A 23,379-nucleotide genomic window follows, 5' to 3' on the forward strand; every position below is an offset into this window, starting at 1 on the left:
CTCATATTTTCAGCAACAAAAATAAAATAAAATAAACATTTGGAAGTTGATCAATATAGATATTGCCATTTTTCTCTCTCTGAGATAATGACTTGTCATTCATGTCTAGGGACAGCCCACTTCCTAGACTTCTTCTCTTACATTTCTCCTGAGAAGTCTCAGAGTTCACCTCTCCTTATTGAGACTTTTGTAGTCCTGGTATTTCTTTCCATCCATAATCTCTCTCATTCAGCATGAAATGAAGAGGAACCCCAGTGGAAAAGAACATACGATTCAGTTAGAAAACCTTATATGCTTTTTTTTTGTTTGTTTGTTTTGAGACGGAGTCTCGCTCTGCTGACCGGGCTGGAGTGCAGCGGCCGGACCTCAGCTCACTGCAAGCTCCGCCTCCCGGGTTCACGCCATTCTCCTGCCTCAGCCTCCCAAGTAGCTGGGACTACAGGCGCCCGCCACCACGCCCGGCTAGTTTTTTGTATTTTTTTAGTAGAGACGGGGTTTCACCGTGTCAGCCAGGATGGTCTCGATCTCCTGACCTCGTGATCTGCCCGTCTCGGCCTCCCAAAGTGCTGGGATTACAGGCTTGAGCCACCGCGCCCAGCCAGAAAACCTTATATGCTTTTTACCTGCCGACCCTGAATTTTTAATGTTTTCCCAGCTATAAAATGAAGAGAGAAATATGACCACCTACCTCTTAGGGGTACTTATTTTATAATTTATTCTTTCAAGAGAATTTATTTGAGCACATGCTGGGCCAGACACTGGGCTGGTTGATTGAAGGGACTTTATGGTTAGAGGAATAGTTAGATGTGAGCATTCTATAAGTAGATATAATAACTGTCTATGTGAATATGGAGATGGTTCACCAATCTCAGGCCTTAGATTAAGTCTCTGAAAAGAGTTGATATCTCACTTGGTATTGGAAGATTTAGTAGGAGCTCAGTAAGTGGAAAAAGATAGTCAAGACACTATGGGAAGATGGATGTATATACTAAGGCAGTGAAATTTCTGAGAGTATGTTTCGTTCAGTGAAGTCATACTTTGGATGGATTCAGAGGTTTCAATAGAACCCAGGGTATGGAAGTGGGTAAAGATAAGAGCTGAGGCAAGAAAAGTTAGTAGGAATGATTTTGTAAAGGGCCTTCTGTGTCTGGACTTTTTTCTTGGCGATGAGAATGATGGGAAAAGGTCAATGTGGAGTGATTTACATTTCACAAAGCCTCTGACTCAGACAGCAACATAGAAGATTATTAGAGATAAGATGCAGAATCTGGGACCATATCTTTCATATTTATATCATCAGAGCCCATAACTCATAGTAGGTGTTCACCTCTGAAATTTGAGGCAATAATTAACTGGGGTACCAAAGTCAATGAAACATTCCGGAGATATTCAGCACTATTCTTCAAATTGAATGTGAATGGAACAGATTTGTTTGTTGTAACTTGCTTTTTTTTTTTTTTAAAAAAAAAAACATATTTTGAGATATATTTATACTAATACATATAAATCTATTTCAGCCTCTGCTGTGTTTTATCTTATCTCATTTTTATTTTAATATCTAACCTCAGTTTTTAGATCCTGCTCTGATTTGTGCTCAGGTACTGTCATATTATATAAAACTCTCATTATGTGGAAGAAAGGGATGGCCGTGGGATTATGAAACCTGGCCTGGAGATACCTAAGAGGCTGTCCAGTCCAGATGCTTCTCTTCTGAGAGGAGCAACATGAAGCCCAAGGAGCTTAAGTGACTTGTAGAAAGACACCCCACTAATTAGCACAGTTTGTGCTAGAGCCTTTGGTGCTGTCCGTATTGCTTGCGTTTATAGCTGTTTATACTGTGCATAGGGACAGAGTACTTCCAGTATCATTTGAAAAGACAGACATCTGATTTATGGAAACATTACTTACCACAGTGTCATGTTGTAGTAAACAAGATTGTGGAAAGGTGTCAGCAAGGAAAATTAATCTCACTCAAGCTAAAAATAGGTACTCTTAACAGTTATGTAGAAAATGCATGCTCATAAAACATGTCATCATATGCAACATCATTGCTTTTAGAATATTTTTCTTGTCTTAGGCAGGCTGTTCGAGGCCGAGGACTAGGCCAGTTTTCCCAAGAGGGCTTTGTAAGTAAGCATTGGTTCCATAAAGTCAACCTTAGTTCTTTAAAAGCATGTGGTCATATCTGATTAAATGAACATCATTCTTAATAGGACATGGCAGGTAGGACCTAGGTTACACAACCAATGTTTTCAATTGTGCCCTGGCAAGAAGGAAGACAGATTCTTTTTTTTTTTTTTTTTTTTTTTGAGACGGAGTCTCGCTCTGTCGCCCAGGCTGGAGTGCAGTGGCCGGATCTCAGCTCACCTCAAGCTCTGCCTCCTGGGTTTACGCCATTCTCCTGCCTCAGCCTCCCAAGTAGCTGGGACTACAGGCGCCCGCCACCACGTCCGGCTAGTTTTTTTTTTTTTTTTTGTATTTTTTTAGTAGAGACGGGGTTTCACTGTGTTAGCCAGGATGGTCTCGATCTCCTGACCTCATGATCCGCCTGTCTCAGCCTCCCAAAGTGCTGGGATTACAGGCTTGAGCCACCACGCCCGGCCGAAGACAGATGCTTATTGAAGTTACGCAAATAACTATATTGCCAAAAACTATGTGTGTATTCTGATTCAATAAGAATTTTTGAACTCCGGAGGGGTCAGGCAGGGAGAATAAGAGGTCATTTACAAGTGATTCATTTCAGTTTACAAAAGCAGAATCTACAACATTATTATCATGTATGAAAAACTTAAGAGAAAGCCAAAAGGGCTTCCTTATATATAAGGAAAATAAGACATTAAAATAATATCAACAGTATTCCAGACAAAAACTACTATCATCCCTCACCAATTCATTTGATCCTATGTCATTAATTCCTATTTCACTGGATCTTGTGGATCTTGGGTTAGTCATCTAATGAACCCTTCTGCTTCTCAACAAAAGTTCTGGAAGATTTGACTAAGTCCTTGGATATGGTCTCAAAGTTCTTTACACAATGCCGTCAGAAACGTGAACCCAAATGTATGTAACATATAACCCTTTACTGCGGGGCTCTGAGCAGTCGTTCTTCATGAAAGATGAAGCGTTTTTGCTTGTAGCTCATTACAAATAACTTCAGGGAAGTAGCAAAGCGAAACATGCGAACACAAATATCTGTAGATGACAAAAACTTAAAATGGGTGTCATTCGCTGCTTATAATTTTCAAAAGTGGAAGACGAGAAAGTCGTAACAAGAATACTACATTTGATGAGAAAATTTGTTGTTTTCTGTGACATGCAAAACAAAACTATAAATTCAACCCCCCAAATTACTTACAAACATAATCATTAGGCCTATTTCAAAGAATACAAAAAACATTATATCTAATTTACAACAATAAATGGGCATAGCAAAAATCTTGATGTAATTACTCAGAGGCATAATATACTCTGAATATACCAAGCATATGATAAGGATATCAAGAAACGAGATATAGTAGGTCTGGAGTAGGTCCTAACATCATTTATTAATAAAACTTTATGAGTAGGTGACAGGAATTCCCAATTGAAAAATACTGTTGTGAAACATGCTTGATTCAGATTAAAGAAGGATCAAGTTAACATTTAAAACAACTGAAGTTATGGTTGATAACTTAAGCCCCTGTTGTCTGATACCAGGCAAAACAACAGTATAATTAATGTCTTTTTATTTTTATTTTTTATTTTTGAGATGGAGTCTTGCTCTCTTGCCCAGGCCGGAGTGCAGTGGCACAATCTTGGCTCACTGCAACTTCTGCCTCCCAGGTTCAAGCACTTTCCTGCCTCAGCCTCCAAAGTAGCTGGGATTACAGGCATGCGCCACCACGCCCAGCCAATTTTTGTATTTTTTTAGTAGAGACGGGGTTTCAGCATGTTGGCCAGGCTGGTCTTGAACTCCTGACCTCAGAGAATCTGCCTGCCTTGGCTTCCCAAAGTGCTAGGATTACAGATGTGAACCACCACGTCCAGCAATCAATGTCTTTTAGTACATTAATTTATTCAGGGGAATATTATTATACCAATGAAAGATATCCAATTATATAGGCAATTAGATTTCCCCTTAATTGACAGAGATATACACAGCCATAACAATAGTTTTTTGTTTCTGTTTTTTGAGGCAGGGTCTTGCTCTGTCTCCCAGGCTGGAGTGCAGTGGCCTGATCACGGCTCACTGCAGCCTCAACCTCTTGGACCCAAGCGATCCTCCCACCACAGCTTCACTGGTAACTGGGACCGCAGATATGCACCACCATGCCTGGCTAATTTTTGTGTTTTTTTTAAAGACAGAGTTTCACCATGTTGCCCACACTGAACTTGAACTCCTGGGCTCAAGCGATCCTCCCACCCCAGCCTCCCAAAGTGCTGGGATTACAGGTGTAAGCCATCATGCCTGGCTGTCGTAGCAGTGTTAAAGTGTTACCTTTACAGATTGCTGTTGGCATGTAACTCCTCAGTGCCAAAGCTTATACATCCCAGCGAGGGCTGTCCTTCTCATGAGAACCACATTAGGAAGTTCTAACATTCCAACAGCCAGACCAACATGGCTCAAAAGAGGTTTCAAATCCCTCTATTGGAGTCGTGGTAACATCTTCTATTGGAAGATGGATTTTCTTGTAGAACACATTTCAGTCTAATGAATAAGGCAGGGATAATATATCTGGATCATGTAACTTTTGGCCAAAAGTGACTTGTGATGAAAAGTTTTGAAACTCATTTTCCGGTATGACTAGTGAGTTTCTATTGAAAGCAATTTTGAGTAATGGCAAAATATTTAAGTAAGTGTGGCATTTCCCAGTGACCTGAAGGAGGAAGGCCAAACTGGACAGATGACAGATGACTTCACTTGAAGGAGCACAAAAGGAAGAAGCGGAAGGAGATTTGGGGGAACATTTGTTGAGAAGCATAAAAGATATGAATTTGGAGCACAAAATTCATTCAAAAGATGTTCTGGAATTTTCTTTTTTTTTTTTTTTTTTTTTTTTTTTTTTTTTTTTTTTTTTTTTTTTTTGAGACGGAGTCTCGCTCTGTCACCCAAGCTGGAGTGCACTGGCCAGATCTCAGCTCACTGCAAGCTCCGCCTCCTGGGTTCACGCCATTCTCCTGCCTCAGCCTCCCGAGTAGCTGGGACTACAGGCACCCGCCACCTCGCCCGGCTAGTTTTTTTGTATTTTTTAGTAGAGACGGGGTTTCACTGTGTTAGCCAGGATGGTCTCGATCTCCTGACCTTGTGATCCGCCCGCCTCGGCCTCCCAAAGTGCTGGGATTACAGGCTTGATGTTCTGGAATTTTCTAATTTGAAACTCCAAGATGGATCCTTACTGCAGGAAAGGGTATCATACCTCACCAATTCATTTAGTCCTATGTAATTAATCCTTGTTTCACTGGATCTTGGGCTAGTAGTCTCATGAACCCATCTGCTTCTCAACTAAAGTTCTGGAAATTTTGACTAAGCCCACTGGTATGGCCTCAGTTCTTTGAGCAATACCATCAGAACCTGTACCCCAAAGTTTCTAGCGTATAATCCTTTACGACAGGCCTCTGAGCAGTCATTCTTCATGGAAGGTGACACATTCTGGCCTGTAGCTGAGCAGAGCTGAGTAGTCTGATATGTAACTTCATAGAGAACCAGACCGCAGAGTTCAAGGATGCCTTCCAGCTGTTTGACTGAACGGGTGATGGCAAGGTCCTTACAGCCAGTGTGGGGACATGACAAGGGCCTTGGGCCAGAGCCTCACCCATGCTGAGGTGTTCCAGTTCCTGGGGGAACCTCAGGAGTGATGAGATGAATGTGAAGGTGCTAGACTTTGAGCACTTCCTGCCCATGCTGCAGACTGTGGCCAGGAACAAGGACTAGGGTGCCTAGTCTTAAGATTATGTGGAAGGCCTTTGGGTGTTTGACAAGGAAAGGAATGGCACCATCATGGGTGCTGAAATCCGGCAAATCCTTGTCACACCGGGTGGGAAGATGACAGAGGAAGAAGAGTTGCTGGTGGCTGGGCATGAGGACAGCAATGGTTGTCAACTCTGAAGAGCTCGTCTGTGTGATGCTGAGTAGCTGGGCACATTCCCAGCATCCCCTGAGCCCTGTCCTTTGCCCTGTGTGACACTGCGTATCTAGCCCTGAAGGCTGTCTGGTCACAGCACCCTCCCCATCTTGTCTCTCTTGGATGATGCTTGCCATGAGCATTCACCAATAAACTTGTTTTCTGTTCCCCCAACCCAAAACCCTCAAACAAACAAACAAAAACTACAAGTTGAGCAACAGAGAGAGTGAACACTGTTCAGGCCTCCATTCAAGAAGACCAGAGGGAAGAAGGCATCAAACATAAAATAAAACACAAATAAATAGAAATTGTGAGTGAAAGGCAGAAGTCTGCAAGTCAGATGCTGGAGACCTGATATGTGCACGAAAGGAGTTCCAGAAACAAAAAAAGACCAGATAGAAGAGAACTAATCATTCAGGAGATGCCACAGGGTCTTCCAGTTGGAGATGCTGCTGCAGCTCCCCCACCCCCTTATCTTATGACTGCAGGAAAACTAGAAAGGGTGCTGCCTGAGGATCAGAAACTATGGGAGAATCCCTGAAAGGTTAGAAAGCAAAAACGTTCGGTTTGAAGAAGGAAATCAAGGTCCAAATGCCTGTCAGAGATGGGAGTGGCTCTATGGGCCCTGCACAGCCCCAATGGTGTATTCCAGTTATAGGAAGGGCCTGGGCATGGGCTTGAAGCTTGAAAGGCAGAGCCCACTTCCATCTTGCTCTTAAACCTGGCAGTGGTCAACACAGTGGTCAACAGGGCAGGGCAGTGAGCATTGAGTTGGGTGGGGAGGCACAGGAGGTCTGAGGGAGCTGTTCTTACTCCAGAGGGACAGAGAGAGGTTTAGATATTGGCAGTCAGCCTCCACCTGGCTGCACACTAGAAGTCTCTGGGGAGCCGTTGAAGCTATTAGGTCGGTGCAAAAGTAATTGCAGTTTTTGCCATTAAAAATAGTATGCCAGGGATACATTCGAGATCAATTAAGACAGAAGCTTCTTGCAGGGAACTCCCAGGTGAACTTAATGTTTTATCAATGTTGAGAGCCACTTCTGTAAAGGAAAACATTGAATAATAGTGAAATCAAGAATTGTAAACTATCTTGGAAAAATCTAGGAGTTCTGGTATCACTAGTGAGTTCATCACTGTGGATGGGGCTATGTGAGAAAGGAGATATGTGAAAATATCCTTTACAAGGATAGTGTTCATGGATGAGGGATATGGCAAAAAGAAGGGAGATAAGTCTAAGTGTTCCAAAGGGCGCGTCTCAATTGCAGGTGAACCATCTTGATGGGAACCCAGGTATTGTGTAATTGTGAATGTTAACAGAGAATTATGTTTAATGATGACTATCATAAATAGGAAACTAAACAGTAGTGAAATAGAGAAGCATTTCAGAACATTTATGTTAATGAGGCTGGGGGGCAGAGCTGAGGAAAACAGAATGAGAGAAACTTTAGCCAGCAAGAGTAAGGAAAGGAAAAAAGCATAAGAGAGAAGACAGGCTGTCATGAATTAATATAGCAGAAACAATTGAACTAACTATATCAGTTGTTCTAATAAATTTGAAAAGGCTAAAATTTCCTAGAAGAAAAGAAACTATCAGTTTGGATTTTTGCACAGCTGTTCCACAGTTGAGAATATCTCTGACTATGATTGTGCATTTTCTATTCCTCCCTTTAATCCTGTCAATTTATTCTTCTTGTATTTTAAAACTCTATGTTATTAGGCACATTAGTATTTATGATTGTTATAGCTTCCTGATGGATTGACTCTTTTGTAATTATCAGCTGTCTTTTACAATTTCTGATAATACCCTTTGTCTTTATATCTGTATTACATGATAATAAAACTACTCTAGATTTCTTTTGCTTATGGTTTGCCTGGGATATTTTTTCCATTGATTTCCTTTCAACTTCCTATGTCTTTGTTTCTATAATGTCTTTTGGAAACAGGATCTGATTGGGTTTTGTGCATTTTTTTTTTTTTTTTGAGACAATCTCACACTGTCTGGAGTGCGGTGGCATGATCATAGCTCACTGCAGCTCGACTTCCCTCCCAGGCTCAAGTGATCCCCCTGCGTCAGCCACCTGAGTAGCTGGGACTACAGGCATGCACCGCCATCCTCAGCTGATTTTTAAGTTTTTTATAGAGAGAGGGTCCCACTAGTTGCCCAGGCTGGTCTCAAACTCCTGAGCTGTAGTGATCCTCCCTCTTTGGCCTCCAAGAGTGCTGGAATTATAGGCATGAGCCACTGCACCCGGCTGGTCTTGAGCATTTTAATTCATCTTGATAATCTCTGTTATAAATTGGAGTATTTAGTTCATTAACAATTAATCATTCACATAATTATGTTTATATTTACTATTTCATTGTTTTTTCTATTGGTCTCCATATTTATTTATTTTATTTTTTATTTTTATTTTTAGAGACGGAGCGATCTTGGCTCACTGCAACCTCCGTCTCCCGAGTTCAAGCGATTCTCCTGTCTCAGCCTCCCAAATAGTTGGGACTACAGGCGGGTGCCACCACATGAGGCTGTTTTTGTATTTTTAGTAGAGACAGGGTTTCACCATGTTGGCCAGACTGGTCTGGAACTCCTGACCTCAAGTGATCCACCCACCTCGTCCTCCCAAAATGTTGGGATTACAGGCACGAGCCACCACGCCCAGCCCCATTTCAATTTTTATTATTTAAAAATACAATTTCCACTTTATTTTTCTCCAGAGAATAGTTTTTCTTCAGTCTTTAAGGCCTCAGCTCGTTACATGGGCTTTGGTCAGGGTCATGGGGCAGCACCCGCAGGTCTAAATAGGGGTGGAGGTGTTCGGTCCTTGCAAACTTCACGAGATTGATTCCTCACTACTTTGTTTTAATATCATAAACTGCACAACTCACACAGTAATGTAGTTTCAAATCCAGCTTGGGAAGCACACAGGCGTTGAAGAAGCTTGCCTAGAAATGTCCCTGACTGCTGTGGCCTCCACTATGTTTCAAATGACAATTTCTTAATGGCCTTGTTCTTGGGCACACATCAGGTATAGTTCATGCAGCAAATAGGGTACACGTGGCCATGGCCGTGGCCCTTTCTGGTATGACCTTTGTTCCTTCTTTTATTTGTCATCTTGGAGGCACAGACTGGAGCTGGTCTCCCATTTTCATTCCTCTGTTTTATACTTTTTTGCTTTCTTTTGGGCTATATGAATATATTTTAGACTTCCTTTTTAACTTATCTATTGTATTTTTAACTGTGCCTCTTGGCATTATTTGGTAATGGTTGCTCTAGTCACTATAATATGTAAATATTTTTAAATTTTTTTATTTCCATAGGTTTTTGGGGGACAGGTGGTATTTCGTTACACAAGTAGGTTCTTTAGTCACCACTAATTTGTGAGATTTTGGTGCACCCATCACCCAAGCAGTGTACACTGTACCCTATTTGTAGTCTTTTATTCCTCACCCCTTTCCCACCCTTTGCCTCTGAGTCCCCAAAGTCCATTATGTCATTCTTACGCCTTTGTATTCTTATAGTTTAGCTCCCACTTATGAGTGAGAACATACAATGTTTGATTTTCCATTTCTGAGTTACTTCATTTAGGATAATAGTCTTCAATTCCATCCAGGTTGCTGCGAATGCCATTAATTCATTCCTTTTTATGACTGAGTAGTTTCCATTGTGTGTGTGTGTGTGTGTGTGTGTGTATCATATATCTATATCTCACAGTTTCTTTATCCACTCATTGATTGGTGGGCATTTGGGTTGCTTCCATATTTTGGCAATTGCGCATTGTGCTGTTATAAATGTGTGCGCAAATATCTTTTTTGTATAATGACTTCTTTTCCTCTGGATAGATACCCAGTAGTGACATTTCTGGATCAAATGGTAGTTCTACTTTTAGTTCTTTAAGAAATAGCCATACTGTTTTCCAAAGTGGCTGTACTAGTTTACATTCCCACGAGCAGTGTAGAAGTGTTCCCTGTTCACTGCATCCATGCCAACATCTATTATTTTTGGATTTTTTGATTATGGCCATTCTTGCAGGAGTAAGGTGGTATCACATTGTGGTTTTGGTTTGCATGGGCTTTGGTTGGGGTCATGGGGCAGCACCTGCAGATCTAAATAGGGGTGGAGGTGTTCCCTGATCATTAGTGACGTTGAGCATTTTTGCATATGCTTGTCGGCCATTTGTACATCTTCTTTTGAGAATTGTCTATTCATGTCCTTAGCCCACTTTTTGATGGGATTTTTTTTTCTTGGTAATTTGTTTGAGTTCATTGTAGATACTGGATATTGGTCCTTTGTCAGATGTATAGATTGTTAATATTTTCTCCCATTCTGTGGGTTGTCTGTTTACTATGCTGACTGTTCCTTTTGCTGTATAAAAGCTCTTTAATTAAGTCCCAGCTATTTATCTTTGTTTTTATTGCATTTGCTTTTGGGTTCTTGGTCATGAAATCCTTGCCTAAGTCAATGTCTACAAGGGTTTTTCTGATGTTATCTTCTATAATTTTTATAGTTTCAGGTCTTAGATGTAAGTCCATGATTCGTCTTGAGTTGATATTTGTTTAAGGTAAGAGATGAGGATCCAGTTTCATTCACCTACATGTGGCCTGCCAGTTATCCCAGCACCATTTGTTGAATAGGGTGTCCTTTCCTCACTTTATGTTTTTGTTTGCTTTGTCAAAGATCATTGGCTGTAGATATTTGGGTTTATTTCTGGGTTCTCTATTCTGTTTCATTGGTCTATGTGCCTATTTTTATACCAGTACCATGCTGTTTTCGTGACTGTGGCCTTATACTATAGTTTGAAATCAGGTAACATGATGCCTCCAGATTTGTTCTTTTTGCTTAGTCTTGCTTTGGCTATGTGGGCTCTTTTATGGTTCCATATGAACTTTAGGATTGTTTTTTCTAGTTCTGTGAAGAATGATGGTGGTATTTTGATGGGAATTGCATTGAATTTGTAGATTGCATTTGGCAGTATGGTCATTTTCATAATATTGATTCTACCCATTCGTGAGCATGGGATGTATTTCCATTTGTTTGTGTCATCGATGATTTCTTTCAGCAGTTTTGTAACTTTCCTTGTAGAGTTCTTTCACCTCCTTGGTTAGGTATATTCCTGAGTATTTTATTTTTTTGCAGCTATTGTAAAAGTAGTTGAGATCTTGATTTGATTCTCACTTGGTCACTGTTGGTGTATAAGAGAGCTACTGATTTGTTTACATTAATTTCATATCTGGGAACTTTGCTGAATTCTTTTATTAGTTCTAAGAGCTTTTTGGAGGAGTCTTTAGGGTTTTCTAGGTGTTTAATATATATTCTTAATATCTCACAGTCTACTTAGACTTAATGTTATAACACTTTCAGGTAATATGCAGAAACATTGGCATCATATGCATCCATTGACTCTTTCCCATACTTTATGCTATACTATCATGTGTATCACGTTTCCATATACCATCAACTCTACTATGTAATGTTCCCATTGAACAGTCTCTTTCTTCTTCTTTTTTTTTTTTAGTAGGAGGTAATCTTTTGTGCTTACCCAGACTTTTACATTTCTGATACCTTATGAAGAGTGAAGTTTCCATCTGGTGCCATTTTCTTTCAGCCCAAAGAACTTCCTTTAGTCATTTAGCATTGTTTCGTAGTGCAGGTCTGCTGGCAATAAGTTCTTTAGTTTTCTTTTGTGTGAAGTGTCTTTACTTTGCTTTCATACTTGAATAATATTTCGCTGGATATAAAATTCTTAGTTGACAGGTTTTATTTTTCCTTTCAACACCTTGGATCTGTTTTTTTCCCTTCTGTCTTTTGATCTCCATAGTTTCTGATGAGACATGAAAATAATTTGAAATCTTGTTTCCTGTAGGTAGTGTATCATTTTTCTCTGGGCGCTTTTAAGATTTTCATTTTATCTTTGGTCTTCAGCCATTTGATTATGATATGCCTACCTATGATTTCTTTGGTGTACTTATTATTATTGGGGTTTTCTGAGAGTCTTGAATCTGTATCATTTACCAAATATAGAAAATTTTCAACCATTATATTTTCACATATTATTTCTGCTCCATTTGTTTTCATTTCCCCTTCTGGCACTCTAATTACATATATGTTAAATCTTTTGTTATTATTTCACATTTCCCTAAGGCTTAAAATATTTTTCAGTCTTGTTTTTCTTTGATTTTCATATTGGATAATTTCTACTGATTTATTTTAAGTTCACTTATTTTTGTCTTTGTCATTTTCATTCTACATCCAGTCTAGTAAATTCTTTATTTCATATATTGTATTTTTCAATTCTGAAATGTTACACTTGTTTGATTTTTATAATTTCTATTTTTCTATTGAGAATGTCAGTTATTTCATTCATTGCAAGCATGTTTGCCTTTACATCTTTGAGCATAGTTTTAATAGCTGCTTTAAAATCCTTGTCTGCAAATTCCAGCATCCACATCTTTTCTGTGTTGGTCTTCACTGGTTGTTTTTTCTCCTGAGAATGAGTAACATTTTCCTGGTTCCTTGTATGTTAAGTATTTTGAATGGTATCTTGAACATAGTGAGTCTTGTGTTGTGGAGATTCTGTATTTTGTTACATTTTTCTGAAAAACATAGTCTATTGTGTTTGTTTCAGCAGGCATTTACTTTGTTGGACCCAAACAGCAAACTCTATGTTTCTAGTAGCAGCTATCCTATTACTTAGGATACTTTCAGTTGTACCAAGATCAATCTCAGTTATGAATCAGAGGGTAAAAGTCTCTGTTTTTTTTTTTTTTTTTTTTTTTGAGTAAGGATCTTGCTCTGTCACCCAGGTGGGAGTGCAGTGGCATAATCATGGCTCACTGCAACCTCAGACTCCTGGGCTCAAGCAATCCTCTTGTCTTAGCCTCCCAAGTAGCTGGTACTATGGGCATACATCACCATGCCTTGCTAATAAATTTTTTTTTTGTAGAGAAAGGATCTTGCTATGTTGCCCAGGTTGGTCTTGAACTCTTGGCCTCAAGTGATTCTCCCACCTAGGCCTCCAAAGTGTTGGGATTACAGATGTAAGCCACCATGCCCCTTCTCAAAAGTCTAAATAAAATACTAGCAAAATATATTCAGAAGTGAATTAAAGATAATTCACCATCATCAAACAATGTATTCAGTTGCCATAATTCATTACATGAAGTGATTAATGGAGAAAAACCATATGATTGCACCTACAAGTGCCAAGAAGATATTTGATATAATTTATCAGATATTTCTAGTTAAGAATCAATTAAAATATAAGTAGAAGGAAATAACTTAAAATATAAAATACATTTATCAGAGGTAATTATAAATATCATAATGAACCATGCAATACTGAAGCATTTCTATTAAAATGAGAAGCAAGATAGGTATGCCTGTTACCACTATATTACTAAACATTGTTTTAGGAGCTGTAGTTATTGTAATAATGTAGTAAGTCTTATGTATACAAGACATAGATAAAATTTAAAAATTATCTTTATTTGCATATAATATAATCGCATGCCTAAAAATCTGTAAAACTCTAGTGAAATGCATTAGAATTGATAAGATGGTTTATTAAGTTTCTAGATGAAAGAAAAATATACAAAAATTTGTACATTTTGTTTAATAATTATAAGTAGTAAGTTAAAATGTAAGAAGGAAAAATATCCCATTCATGGTAGTGATAAAAATCTGTAAAATGTTTAGGAACAAATTTATCAAGAAACATACAGGGCCTCTATGAAGAACATAATTTAATTTTATTCTGAAGGACACTAACAAATACTGAAGAAATAAACCTGCAGTGTTCTTGGATGGAATGACTTAACAACAAGGAATGAACATTTTGTAAATGAATAAATGTTTAGTGCTATTTCAAGCAAAATCCTATTTTTTAATTTTTGGAGCTAAGAAACATTATCTTAAAATGTATTTGGAATAATAATTGTCTGAGGGGAGCCAAGAAAATTTTGAAAAAGACTTTGTGTAACAACTTGACTTTCCAAATATTAAAATATGTCCTATAAGCTACAATGATAAAAGCAGTATATATTTATATGTATATCTGAGAAATATATTTTTATTTATATACATTTATATAAAATATTTTAATTTTTATTTTCATTGTATCAGTATTTATATGTAGGATAGTGTAGAAACATAAATTTATGTATATATTGTAATAAATGACAAATATATAATCTGGATTTAATGGGAAATGATGGTTTATATATAATATAGGCAAAATTTCCCATCTGTCTGGCAGAAAAGAAATGTAGACATTGACTTTACATCATATACTAAATTAAATTCCAGATGGATTAAAGCTCTAGATATTAATAACAATATAAAGTAATAGAAGGATATTTTAGAGAATAAAAGTTAGATAAATTTGCCCATAAAAAGACAAACAACTTTTAGTAAAGGACAAACAACTGAAGTAACAATGAGCAATGCAGTCACTGCAATGTCTGCAAAAAGAAAAAAATAAAATGGGCAAAACATATAAAGAGAATTATTTGAAGAGGAAATAGAAATAGCTAAAAATTTATAAAAAATACGCCCTTATTTCCAATAATGATAAATGTATAAATGAAACAAAATATGAAATTCTATTTTCTCTTCAACATATTGGTAAACATTAGAAATAACAATCATCTTCGCTGGTTATGAGGATAAAGGAAAAGGAGACACTTACATATCACTGTCTGGATATGAATTGCTGCCACCTTTTTGAAAACTAGTAAGAATAACCTCACCATTTTATTCAGTTTAGTATAGTGTTATTTGTAGTGGAAGAAACATACAAACATTCAGAACACCCATTGACTGGGGAATGTATGAATAAATTATTATATATTTAATATGAAGCAGATGTTGAAAATAACTATTCAATAGGATCGATCATATGAATTAACCTGGACAAATGTCCATGGTACATTGAACTAAAAATGAAGTCATGCAAACTGTGTTCCCATTTCTGTTTCAAAATCACAAAAATAAAAGAAAATGACAATCAATTCCCCCTAAAATAGCCTTTATGTATTAGGATGCAGAGGTACCCTATCACATTTTTAATACTGATTATCACAGGAGGGTGGGATTGGAGGGTGTGTGTGTGGCTTACTTTGCTCCCACGAACTTGCAGTGCCTCTGTAATAAAAATAACCTGATATTTTAAAAGGCTGGAATCCATTTTGTAAGTTGAAAGAGCATGAGGGAGGAGGTGTAGACCTAGTCCTTCCCCTAACCCACAGTGTGACATTTTCTGCCTTTATTTTCCTGTCTCTGAAGTGTGGGGTGGTAATGACTGCCCTACCTACTTAGTGAAGATAAGATTAAGGATGAAGACAAATATAGTTTGAATAGTTAAGACATTGAAATGCAAGCTGCTGTCCTTAAGAAAATTCTCAAACACTCTCACTTTACATAATGCAGGTGACAAAATCACCCGAGGAAGCATCATCGTCCCTTCCCAACGGCGATGTAGTGGGAGAGGCACCGAGCACCACAGAGGTAAGCACTGGTGTCTCGAGCCATTGTCCCCATGCTAGTTTCCTCAGAATGTCTACTGGGTCCTAATATGTCTCTCTCTCTCTCTGTCCACCCACCCATCAGTCTATTATCTATCCATCTATCTAATCAATCGTCTATTGTCTGTATCTATCCATCCATATTAGTCTGTTTTCATACTGCCATAAAGAACTGCCCAAGACTGGGTAATTTATTAAGGAAAGAGGTTTAATTGACTCACAGATCAGCATGGCTGGGGAAGCCTCAGGAAACTTGCCATCATGGCGGAAGGTGAAGGAGAAGCAAGGCACCTTCTTCACAAGGCAGCAGGAAGGAGAAGTGCTGAACAAAGAGGGAAGAACCCCTTATAAAACCATCACATCTCGTGAGAACTCACTCACTATCACGAGGACAGCATGGGGGAAACCGCCCCATGATTCCATTACCTCCATCTGGTCTCTCTCTTGACATGTGGGGATTATTACCATTATGGGGATTATAATTCAAGATGAGATTTGAGTGGGGGCACAAAGCCTAACCATATTATCATCCATCCATCCATCTATCTATTATCTATCTATCTATCCATCTATCTATCTATCTTTATTTCTATCTATTTATCTATCTGTGTCTGTCTGCCTGCCTGCCTGCCTACCTACCCATGTTTGTCCATACATCCATTCCTCTGTCCGTCTGTTTATCTATCTGTCTCTGTACATTATCCATCCATCCATCCATCCATCCATCCATCCATCCATCCATCCATCCATTTATCCATCTATATATGTTTATCTGTCTACTTTATCTTTCTACCTTATCTATCTTCCTAATTTTTTTTTTTTTTTTCTTGAGACGGAGTCTCGCTGTGTCGCCCAGGGTGGAGTGCAGTGGCCAGATCTCAGTTCATTGCAAGCTCTGCCTCCCAGGTTTACGCCATTCTCCTGCCTCAGCCTCCTGAGTAGCTGGGACTACAGGCGTCCACCACCTCGCCTGGCTAGTTTTTTGTATTTTTTTAAGTAGAGACGGGGTTTCACTGTGTTCGCCAGGATGGTCTCCATCTCCTGACCTCGTGATCCGCCCGTCTCGGCCTCCCAAAGTGCTGGGATTACAGGCTTGAGCCACTGCGCCCGGCCCTTCTTAATTTTTAATCTATAAAATTATAAGCCTCCCTCCATACAAGCAATAGAAAACACTGTGTGAAGATAGAATTCTTTGAATCTCTCCTCATCAGCCTGAAGTGGGTGAATTGAAACTCTTCACTTAGGCAGTTTGTTACCCTGCAATGCACATAGGTTGTATCTTTGACTCATCCCAGTCGGCATTTTGGGGTTTGGAAATCCTATGCTCTAGTTGCTAAGTGACCTAATGAGTGGGCAGTCTATGTTTGCTTCATTTATATACTGTGTGTCTAAATAGGAAAGCCACAGCATATGTGGCCTGGTTTTTTGTTGTTGTTGGTTTTTTGGAGCTCATATCCTGAGTTTCCTTTATGACCAGGGATCAGAGAAGGCTGAAGAAGGTGGAGAAACTGAGGCACAAAAAGAGGGCAATGAGGATGCGGGCAACCTCCCTGAAGCCCAGGAGAAGAATGTGAGTGTTCACTTTTTCACATCAGTTTGACTGGATTCTCTGCTGTTCAATAGAGACTTTTACAGGGCTTGTACAACTTGACTCTGGGCACAAGCAATCAGAAAGAGACTGAGTAGCTGCGAGTTTAGCCGGGGAGGAAGCAGGTAATTTCTACTGATGTGTTAAGCACTGGGGTCCCGGTGCAGAGAGGGCTAAAGGGAAGACGAAGGAGCCTGAACCTGGGCCTGGAGGGAGCTGGTTAGAGAAGGCTTGGAGAATTTGTTGTGGTATTGTTATGGCTAGGTTAGGTGCATGCTCTTTATAAACAAGGGCCCTTTCTGCTTAGTTGTGATTAATGACAGACTCCTAGCTTACACCCACCCAGGACCCCTGCCCAGTGGGGAAACAAAGATAAGGGGGTTCAGTATATCTGGGGGGAAGACAACAGGAACTTGAGGATCAAAAGGACTCCTTGGGGAGGGAAATTGACACACAGTGAAGTTCAATCAGGGAAATAGCAGATCCTGGTGAAGTCACATGAGTAATTCTAAAGGGGTTCCCATACAGGAGCCGCAGGATAAGGAGTGGGCAATGTTGGGGGACACTGTGCTTCTGTGAGTGCCAAGCTGAGATAATGGGGGATGGGTTGGGCTACTTCTTCAAGGAGTTCTGAAAACGTGCTGGGAAGCCAGGTGCCAAGGAAGGAGCCTGGTGGGGCTGGGAATGGGGTGCAGGCATTGGTCTGGGCCTCTTTGGAGGAGAATCTCAGAGGCCTTCTCCACTGCAGTGGAGTGACTGCTGTCAGTTGCAGCAAAGACTATTTTCAAACCCTGATGGTTTGCTAATTTATTTATTCCAGGAGAGGTGTGGGAGCTTTTATGAGAGCTGGACCCTCATTCACCAGATAAAATGTGGCTAGAAAGGGGCTGAGACCCACACCCACACTATGGAAAAAGGGGTGTGGGGCTGGGCATCGATTTGTCTTTACCTTAAAGAATTTAAACTGGGAGGGGCTAGGGAAGGAAATTCCCAATATTTCGACTTACATTTGAAGTAGACTGCTATTTCAAAAGTTGATATTACAACTCTGTTTTTGTTTTGTTTTAAAGAAAGACAAAATCTTCAATCTTGACCTAGAAGTTAGATGGTGTTTCATGGCAGCCTATGTAATTCAGAAACAATACTTTAAAAATTAAATATAGTGACAATTTCATTATCTTGTAATTAAAAAAAAATCTCCGTTTCACAATTTGAACTTTGCATGAGTTGCCTAATGCGCCCGTACAGTCATGCTGATGAATACTTTGAAGTTGAGTTTGCTTCTTTTAAGATATAGAGACAAAGATGAAAAGCATTGCACCCCAGCCCCTTTCTCCCATGGGACCAGCAGGGAGGTAGCATGTTTATAATCAGATCCTGCCTCCTGCAGCCAGGGTGGGCACTGCTTCCGCTTCTCAGCCGCTGGGCTGGGTTAGTTCTATGAAGTGATGAATCACCCAGCTTTTACGTTCTCTTTGCTACTACTTTTTAAAATTGTGAGCCTTTGACAAAGTCAATTATAACCGGGTGAATCCTGATAGGAATTAAAAAAAACATTTTTTTTTTGTTATTTTCGTGTGGGCCATGGTGAAGAAATGACCGTAAGTGAAAAATATTTTTATTTTAGATGAATATATTGCTAACATCATATTATCAAATTCGCTTTTCAACTCTTTAATACTATTTATCCTACAGAAAGACAGATTCTGACGTTTTCCTGTTTGAAAACCAACACATGCTTTTTGATTTACTTTAATTCAATTAAATTAGAAAAACCCTCTGTGATTGTCAGTAAACAGATGAAAAATGTTGTAAAAACATGATTAACCCTTATGAGTATATATGAAAATAGACTGAACTTTAAAATTTAAGAAGGAGACAAACACCACTTAGATATTTAGAATGCTTTGCATTTTGTGCTTCAAGAACTTGCTGGCTTGTTTTGACGGTCTTTGGTTTGTTGTTAAAAGCTGAGATGGGGCCGGGCACATGGCTCACGCCTATAATCCCTGCACTTTGGAAGGCAGAGGTGAGCAGATCACTTGAGGTCAAGAGTTTGAAACCAGCCTGGCCAACATGGTAAAACCCCGTCTCTACTAAAAATACAAAAATTAGCCAGGTGTGATGGCGCATGCCTGTAATCTTAGCTATTTGGGAAGCTGTGATGGGAGGATCACTTGAACCCGGGAGGCAGCAGTTGTAGTGAGCTGAGATCGTGCCACTGCACTCCAGTCTGGGCAATAGAGTCAGACCCTGTCTCAAAAAGAAAAAAAAAAAAAAAGCTGAGATGGGAGGACATCGCGGTCTTTTTATAAGGGCATCTCTCCTCCCAGGGCACCCCAGGCATAGACAGGCTGATAGGGAATCGGAAAGACAAGGGAGAGCTCTATGTGTTTTGAACATTGATTTTGAAAGTACGAGACACATCCTAGTAGTTGCATGTAGGTATGACACGTCAGGTAAATCCAAGGCTTTAAAATGCCTAGCTCTGTTGAAACCATCTTGAGGTGATTTCTTTTTGCTCCTCTTGGCTCGCTGTGGTTAAAACAGAGGCGCTCCCCTGGGCTTCCCTCCTTAACCAACACGCTGCAGTGGATATAAAGTTTAGAATATTCGTGGGCCCACACTTGGTTCCTAAGACTCCCGGGCAAGGAATATCAGCTTCCTTTATTTCCTTACAGTCCTCTATCAGCTCCATGTGCCCACCTCATGACTGGCAGGAGCTTCCAGCTGGGTGGGGTGTTTTTGTCCTCCTGAGGGTCTCACAGCCATCCCGGGGTCGTTAATGGTGACTGGGCAGGGATTGGGTGCTGAATATTTGTCTGTGGTGGTGTTTCTGCTGTCTGTTCCTTGGCACGGGCCAGACCCTCTGCTCTGGCTGGACACAGACTAGCTTTTCACAGTGGCTGGCCTTCTGACCACGGACGCTGCTGCCTGTGCAGAGTGCCTTGTTACTTAAATGTGCCAGTGGTCCCCGGCTCTTTCTGTGTGCGAGCAGGGCCTGGGCAGTACCCCTCCTGGAAAATCCTTTTTTCCTCCTCAGTCTGGCCACCTCCATCTTGCCAATTCCAAGCTCTTTTTTGTTTTGTTTTGTTTTCAGGTACCGCCTAGCTTTATCACCCCATTAGCCTAGGGTTTTGAAAACCAGGGCCTATACTTTCTTCCTTAGGGGTGGAAAGCCAGAACAAATAGGTGGCGTGTGGAAAGAGAAAATAACTCTTACTCTGACCCCTCCACCCACTCAGCTTTGTGTAGCAGAAAGAGCAAGTCACAGTTCATATCCTGGCTTTCAGCCATGCTTATTAGGAGAAGGAATAGAAATAGTTTTAAACATTTTATTCTGAAAAAACTATAGACTCACAGGAAGTTTCAAAAATAATAGAGTCTTGTGTGCCCTTCACCCAACTTCCCCAAATGGTGACATCTCATCTGGCCTTAATACAATAATGAAACCAGAAATGCGATGCATTGGTGCATTTCTGTTAACTAGATGACAAACCATATCAAGTTTTTACCTTTTTTTTTTTTAAAAACCTGCCTTCATTTATGGGTTGAAAACAATTGTAATGTGTGCAGTAAAAACACAAAACAAGCCAAAAACCTTTCTCCGGAACTGGCAATGTTCAGCTGAGTGATAAACGAGGCAAGTGGCTAAGTCCGGGACAGGCTCATCTGATCTCTGCTATTAAACATGCACATTCGACACACACTTGTAGGCACTCATACAATTCCATTTAATGGAGAGGAATATTTACCTAATGTTTGACATTGATTTAAAAAAATCAACAGAAATGGAAACAAAAACTATTATCTTCTTTAATAATGTGGACTTCCCCTGACCACCTTCTCAACCTCCAGGGTTCTTAAATACAAGATGCCAAGATGTAAATTCTCTCCTTGATAATGGATTGAGGCAGGAGGACTTGGGAGGTCAGAAGGGTGAACACTGAGAAGACCATGACTTCATGCCTAGGAAGATCTTAGTGTAACTTGAAGAAATAGGGGACCTCATGGGGCCTGGCCTGATGACCCAGGGAGGGTGAGGGGCTAAGGAACCGTTGCCTCAGGAGTAAAGGAGGAAAACAGAAAGTCAGCTCAGCTTCTGGGCATTCTCTAAGAAACGAATTGCAGACTGGGACATCACGAGAGCTTTAGAAAATGCTGGAAACATTGTACCTTGTGCAGGTTTAGTTTGTTTTTTTGATCAACGTCCAATTATTTAAAATTGTGTGCTTTGTCAGTCCCGTCATCCGATCTGAAAGTCATGAGGCCCTTGCTTGACAGACAATATGATCATGGTCTGTCACCACCCCTCTTGGTATCCTCCAATAGCAGTCTTGAGAAAAGTTTCAAGGGACAAACATTGATGGAGGTTTGTGGGAGGAGTCACGGGTCTCAGGCTGGGTCCCTGGGGTGCCAGAAGCTCGAGAGGACTCTGCCTCTGTCTTCTCATTTCCAGCCACTCTGAGGCTGGCTGCCCTTGCAGGTCATGCTGGGCTAGCCCTTCACTATCTCCCACGCCTGCCACCTGTTCCCACTGAACGCTGCCTGGCACTCACCACCACTGACACCTGTCCTTAGTTCTGGCCACTCGCCACCTCTGCAGTCTGCTTTTCTGGCCAAGTTTCCAACAAAAATAGCTGCTGTGGAAGGTTCTAAGACTTCCCACTTGTGAGGTTTCTCTCTTCTGGCTTTCTCTGAAAAACAAGGTGAAATTACTTTAAGGTGTGTGCTTCCTCAAATAATGATTATGTGAGATCTTGGCTTAATTGACTGGGTGATTATAATTATCTTAAAAAATGCTTTTATGCATGTAATTACTTGCCAACCATGAAAGTCAATTCAGTTTTACATAGATGACTTTTAAGGATCTGCCTAATTCCAGTATTTTATAATTCTGTGAACCAAGGTTGGAAGCTTATTATTATTTATTTATTTTTTTAGAGACAGAGTCTCATTCTGTCACCCAGGCTGGAGTGCAGTGGCATAATCATAGTGGCCTCGAGTGATTCTTCCACGTCAGCCTCCCGAGTAGCTGGGACTATAGGCACAGGCCACCCCACCCAGCTAATTTTTACATTTTTTGTAGAGATGGGGTCTTGCTCTGTTGACCAGGCTGGTGTCAAACTCCTGGCCTCAAGTGATCCTCCCTCCTCAGCCTCCTAAAGTGTTGGGTTTACAGGCATATGCCACCACACCCAGCCATTATTTTTAAAACTAATATATCCCACCTCATTCTATGGGGGATTTGAAGCTGAGCTGGAGTAGCATTACATAAATGCAGCCATTCAACACTTTATGGACAGATTGAGTGCTGCCACATGCCAGGCAGGATTCCAGGGACTGTGGAGGGGGCAATGAAAATGACAGAGTCACCGCTCCCACAGAGCTTATGTTCTGGGGGAGCTTGTGATGATAATATCCAAAGTTCTTCCAAGCTTACTTATCCTTTTGAGGCTAAGTATTTTTATGCATTCTCTGAGCAATCACTTTCCCTGCTTAACATACCTTTTAAGATATTAAGGTCAATTCAAATATTGATAAAGAGTGCTAGGGGCCAGATCCGGTGTCTCACACCTGTATTCTCACCACTTTGGGAGGCCGAAGCGGGTGAATCAGCTGAAGGTCAGGAGTTTGAAACCAGCATGGCCAACACGGTGAAACCCTGTCTCTACTAAAAATACAAAAAATTAGCCAGGCTTGGTGGTGGGTGCCTGTAATCCCAGCTACTCGGGAGGCTGAGGCAGGAGAATCGCTTGAACCCAGGAGGCAGAGGTTGCCGTGAGCTGAGATCGCACCACTGTACTCCATTCTGGTCAATGAGAGCAAAACTTCATCTCAAAAAAAAAAAAAAAAAAAAAAAAAAAAAAAAAAAAAAAAGAGTGCTAGGTTCCTCCGTAGTTGTTGCTAGCTAACTATAAAAGTTGAGACTTATATTCCTATAAGACTTCTTACTGCCCTCCAGGCTAGCTCTATGGTTGACCTTATTTTATTTATTTATTTTTTATTACACTTTAAGTTCTAGGGTACATGTGTACAATGTGCAGGTTTGTTACATATGTATACATGTGCCATGTTGGTGTGCTGCACCCATTAACTCAGGTTGACCTTATTTTTAATAGTGTGTATCTGGTTAATTCATTTGTTTCAGCTGAATATAATTAATAAAAA

The 23,379-nt window shown here is 40.2% G+C and overlaps 1 protein-coding gene and 1 pseudogene across 1 annotated transcript in view; both read left to right on the plus strand.

Moving 5' to 3' along the window:
* SH3BGR (SH3 domain binding glutamate rich protein) overlaps positions 1-23,379 on the plus strand; it is a 53,532-nt gene that overhangs the window by 21,726 nt on the left and 8,427 nt on the right. Inside the window, exons 4-5 of the mRNA XM_010368706.2 lie at positions 15,526-15,603; positions 17,098-17,190. Coding sequence (XP_010367008.1) covers positions 15,526-15,603; positions 17,098-17,190 — 171 coding nt within the window. The remainder of the gene's footprint in view (positions 1-15,525; positions 15,604-17,097; positions 17,191-23,379) is intronic.
* Positions 4,817-6,161, plus strand: LOC115892721 (annotated as a pseudogene).

This window comes from Rhinopithecus roxellana, chromosome 13 (assembly GCF_007565055.1).
Source record: "Rhinopithecus roxellana isolate Shanxi Qingling chromosome 13, ASM756505v1, whole genome shotgun sequence".
Lineage (NCBI taxonomy): Eukaryota > Metazoa > Chordata > Mammalia > Primates > Cercopithecidae > Rhinopithecus > Rhinopithecus roxellana.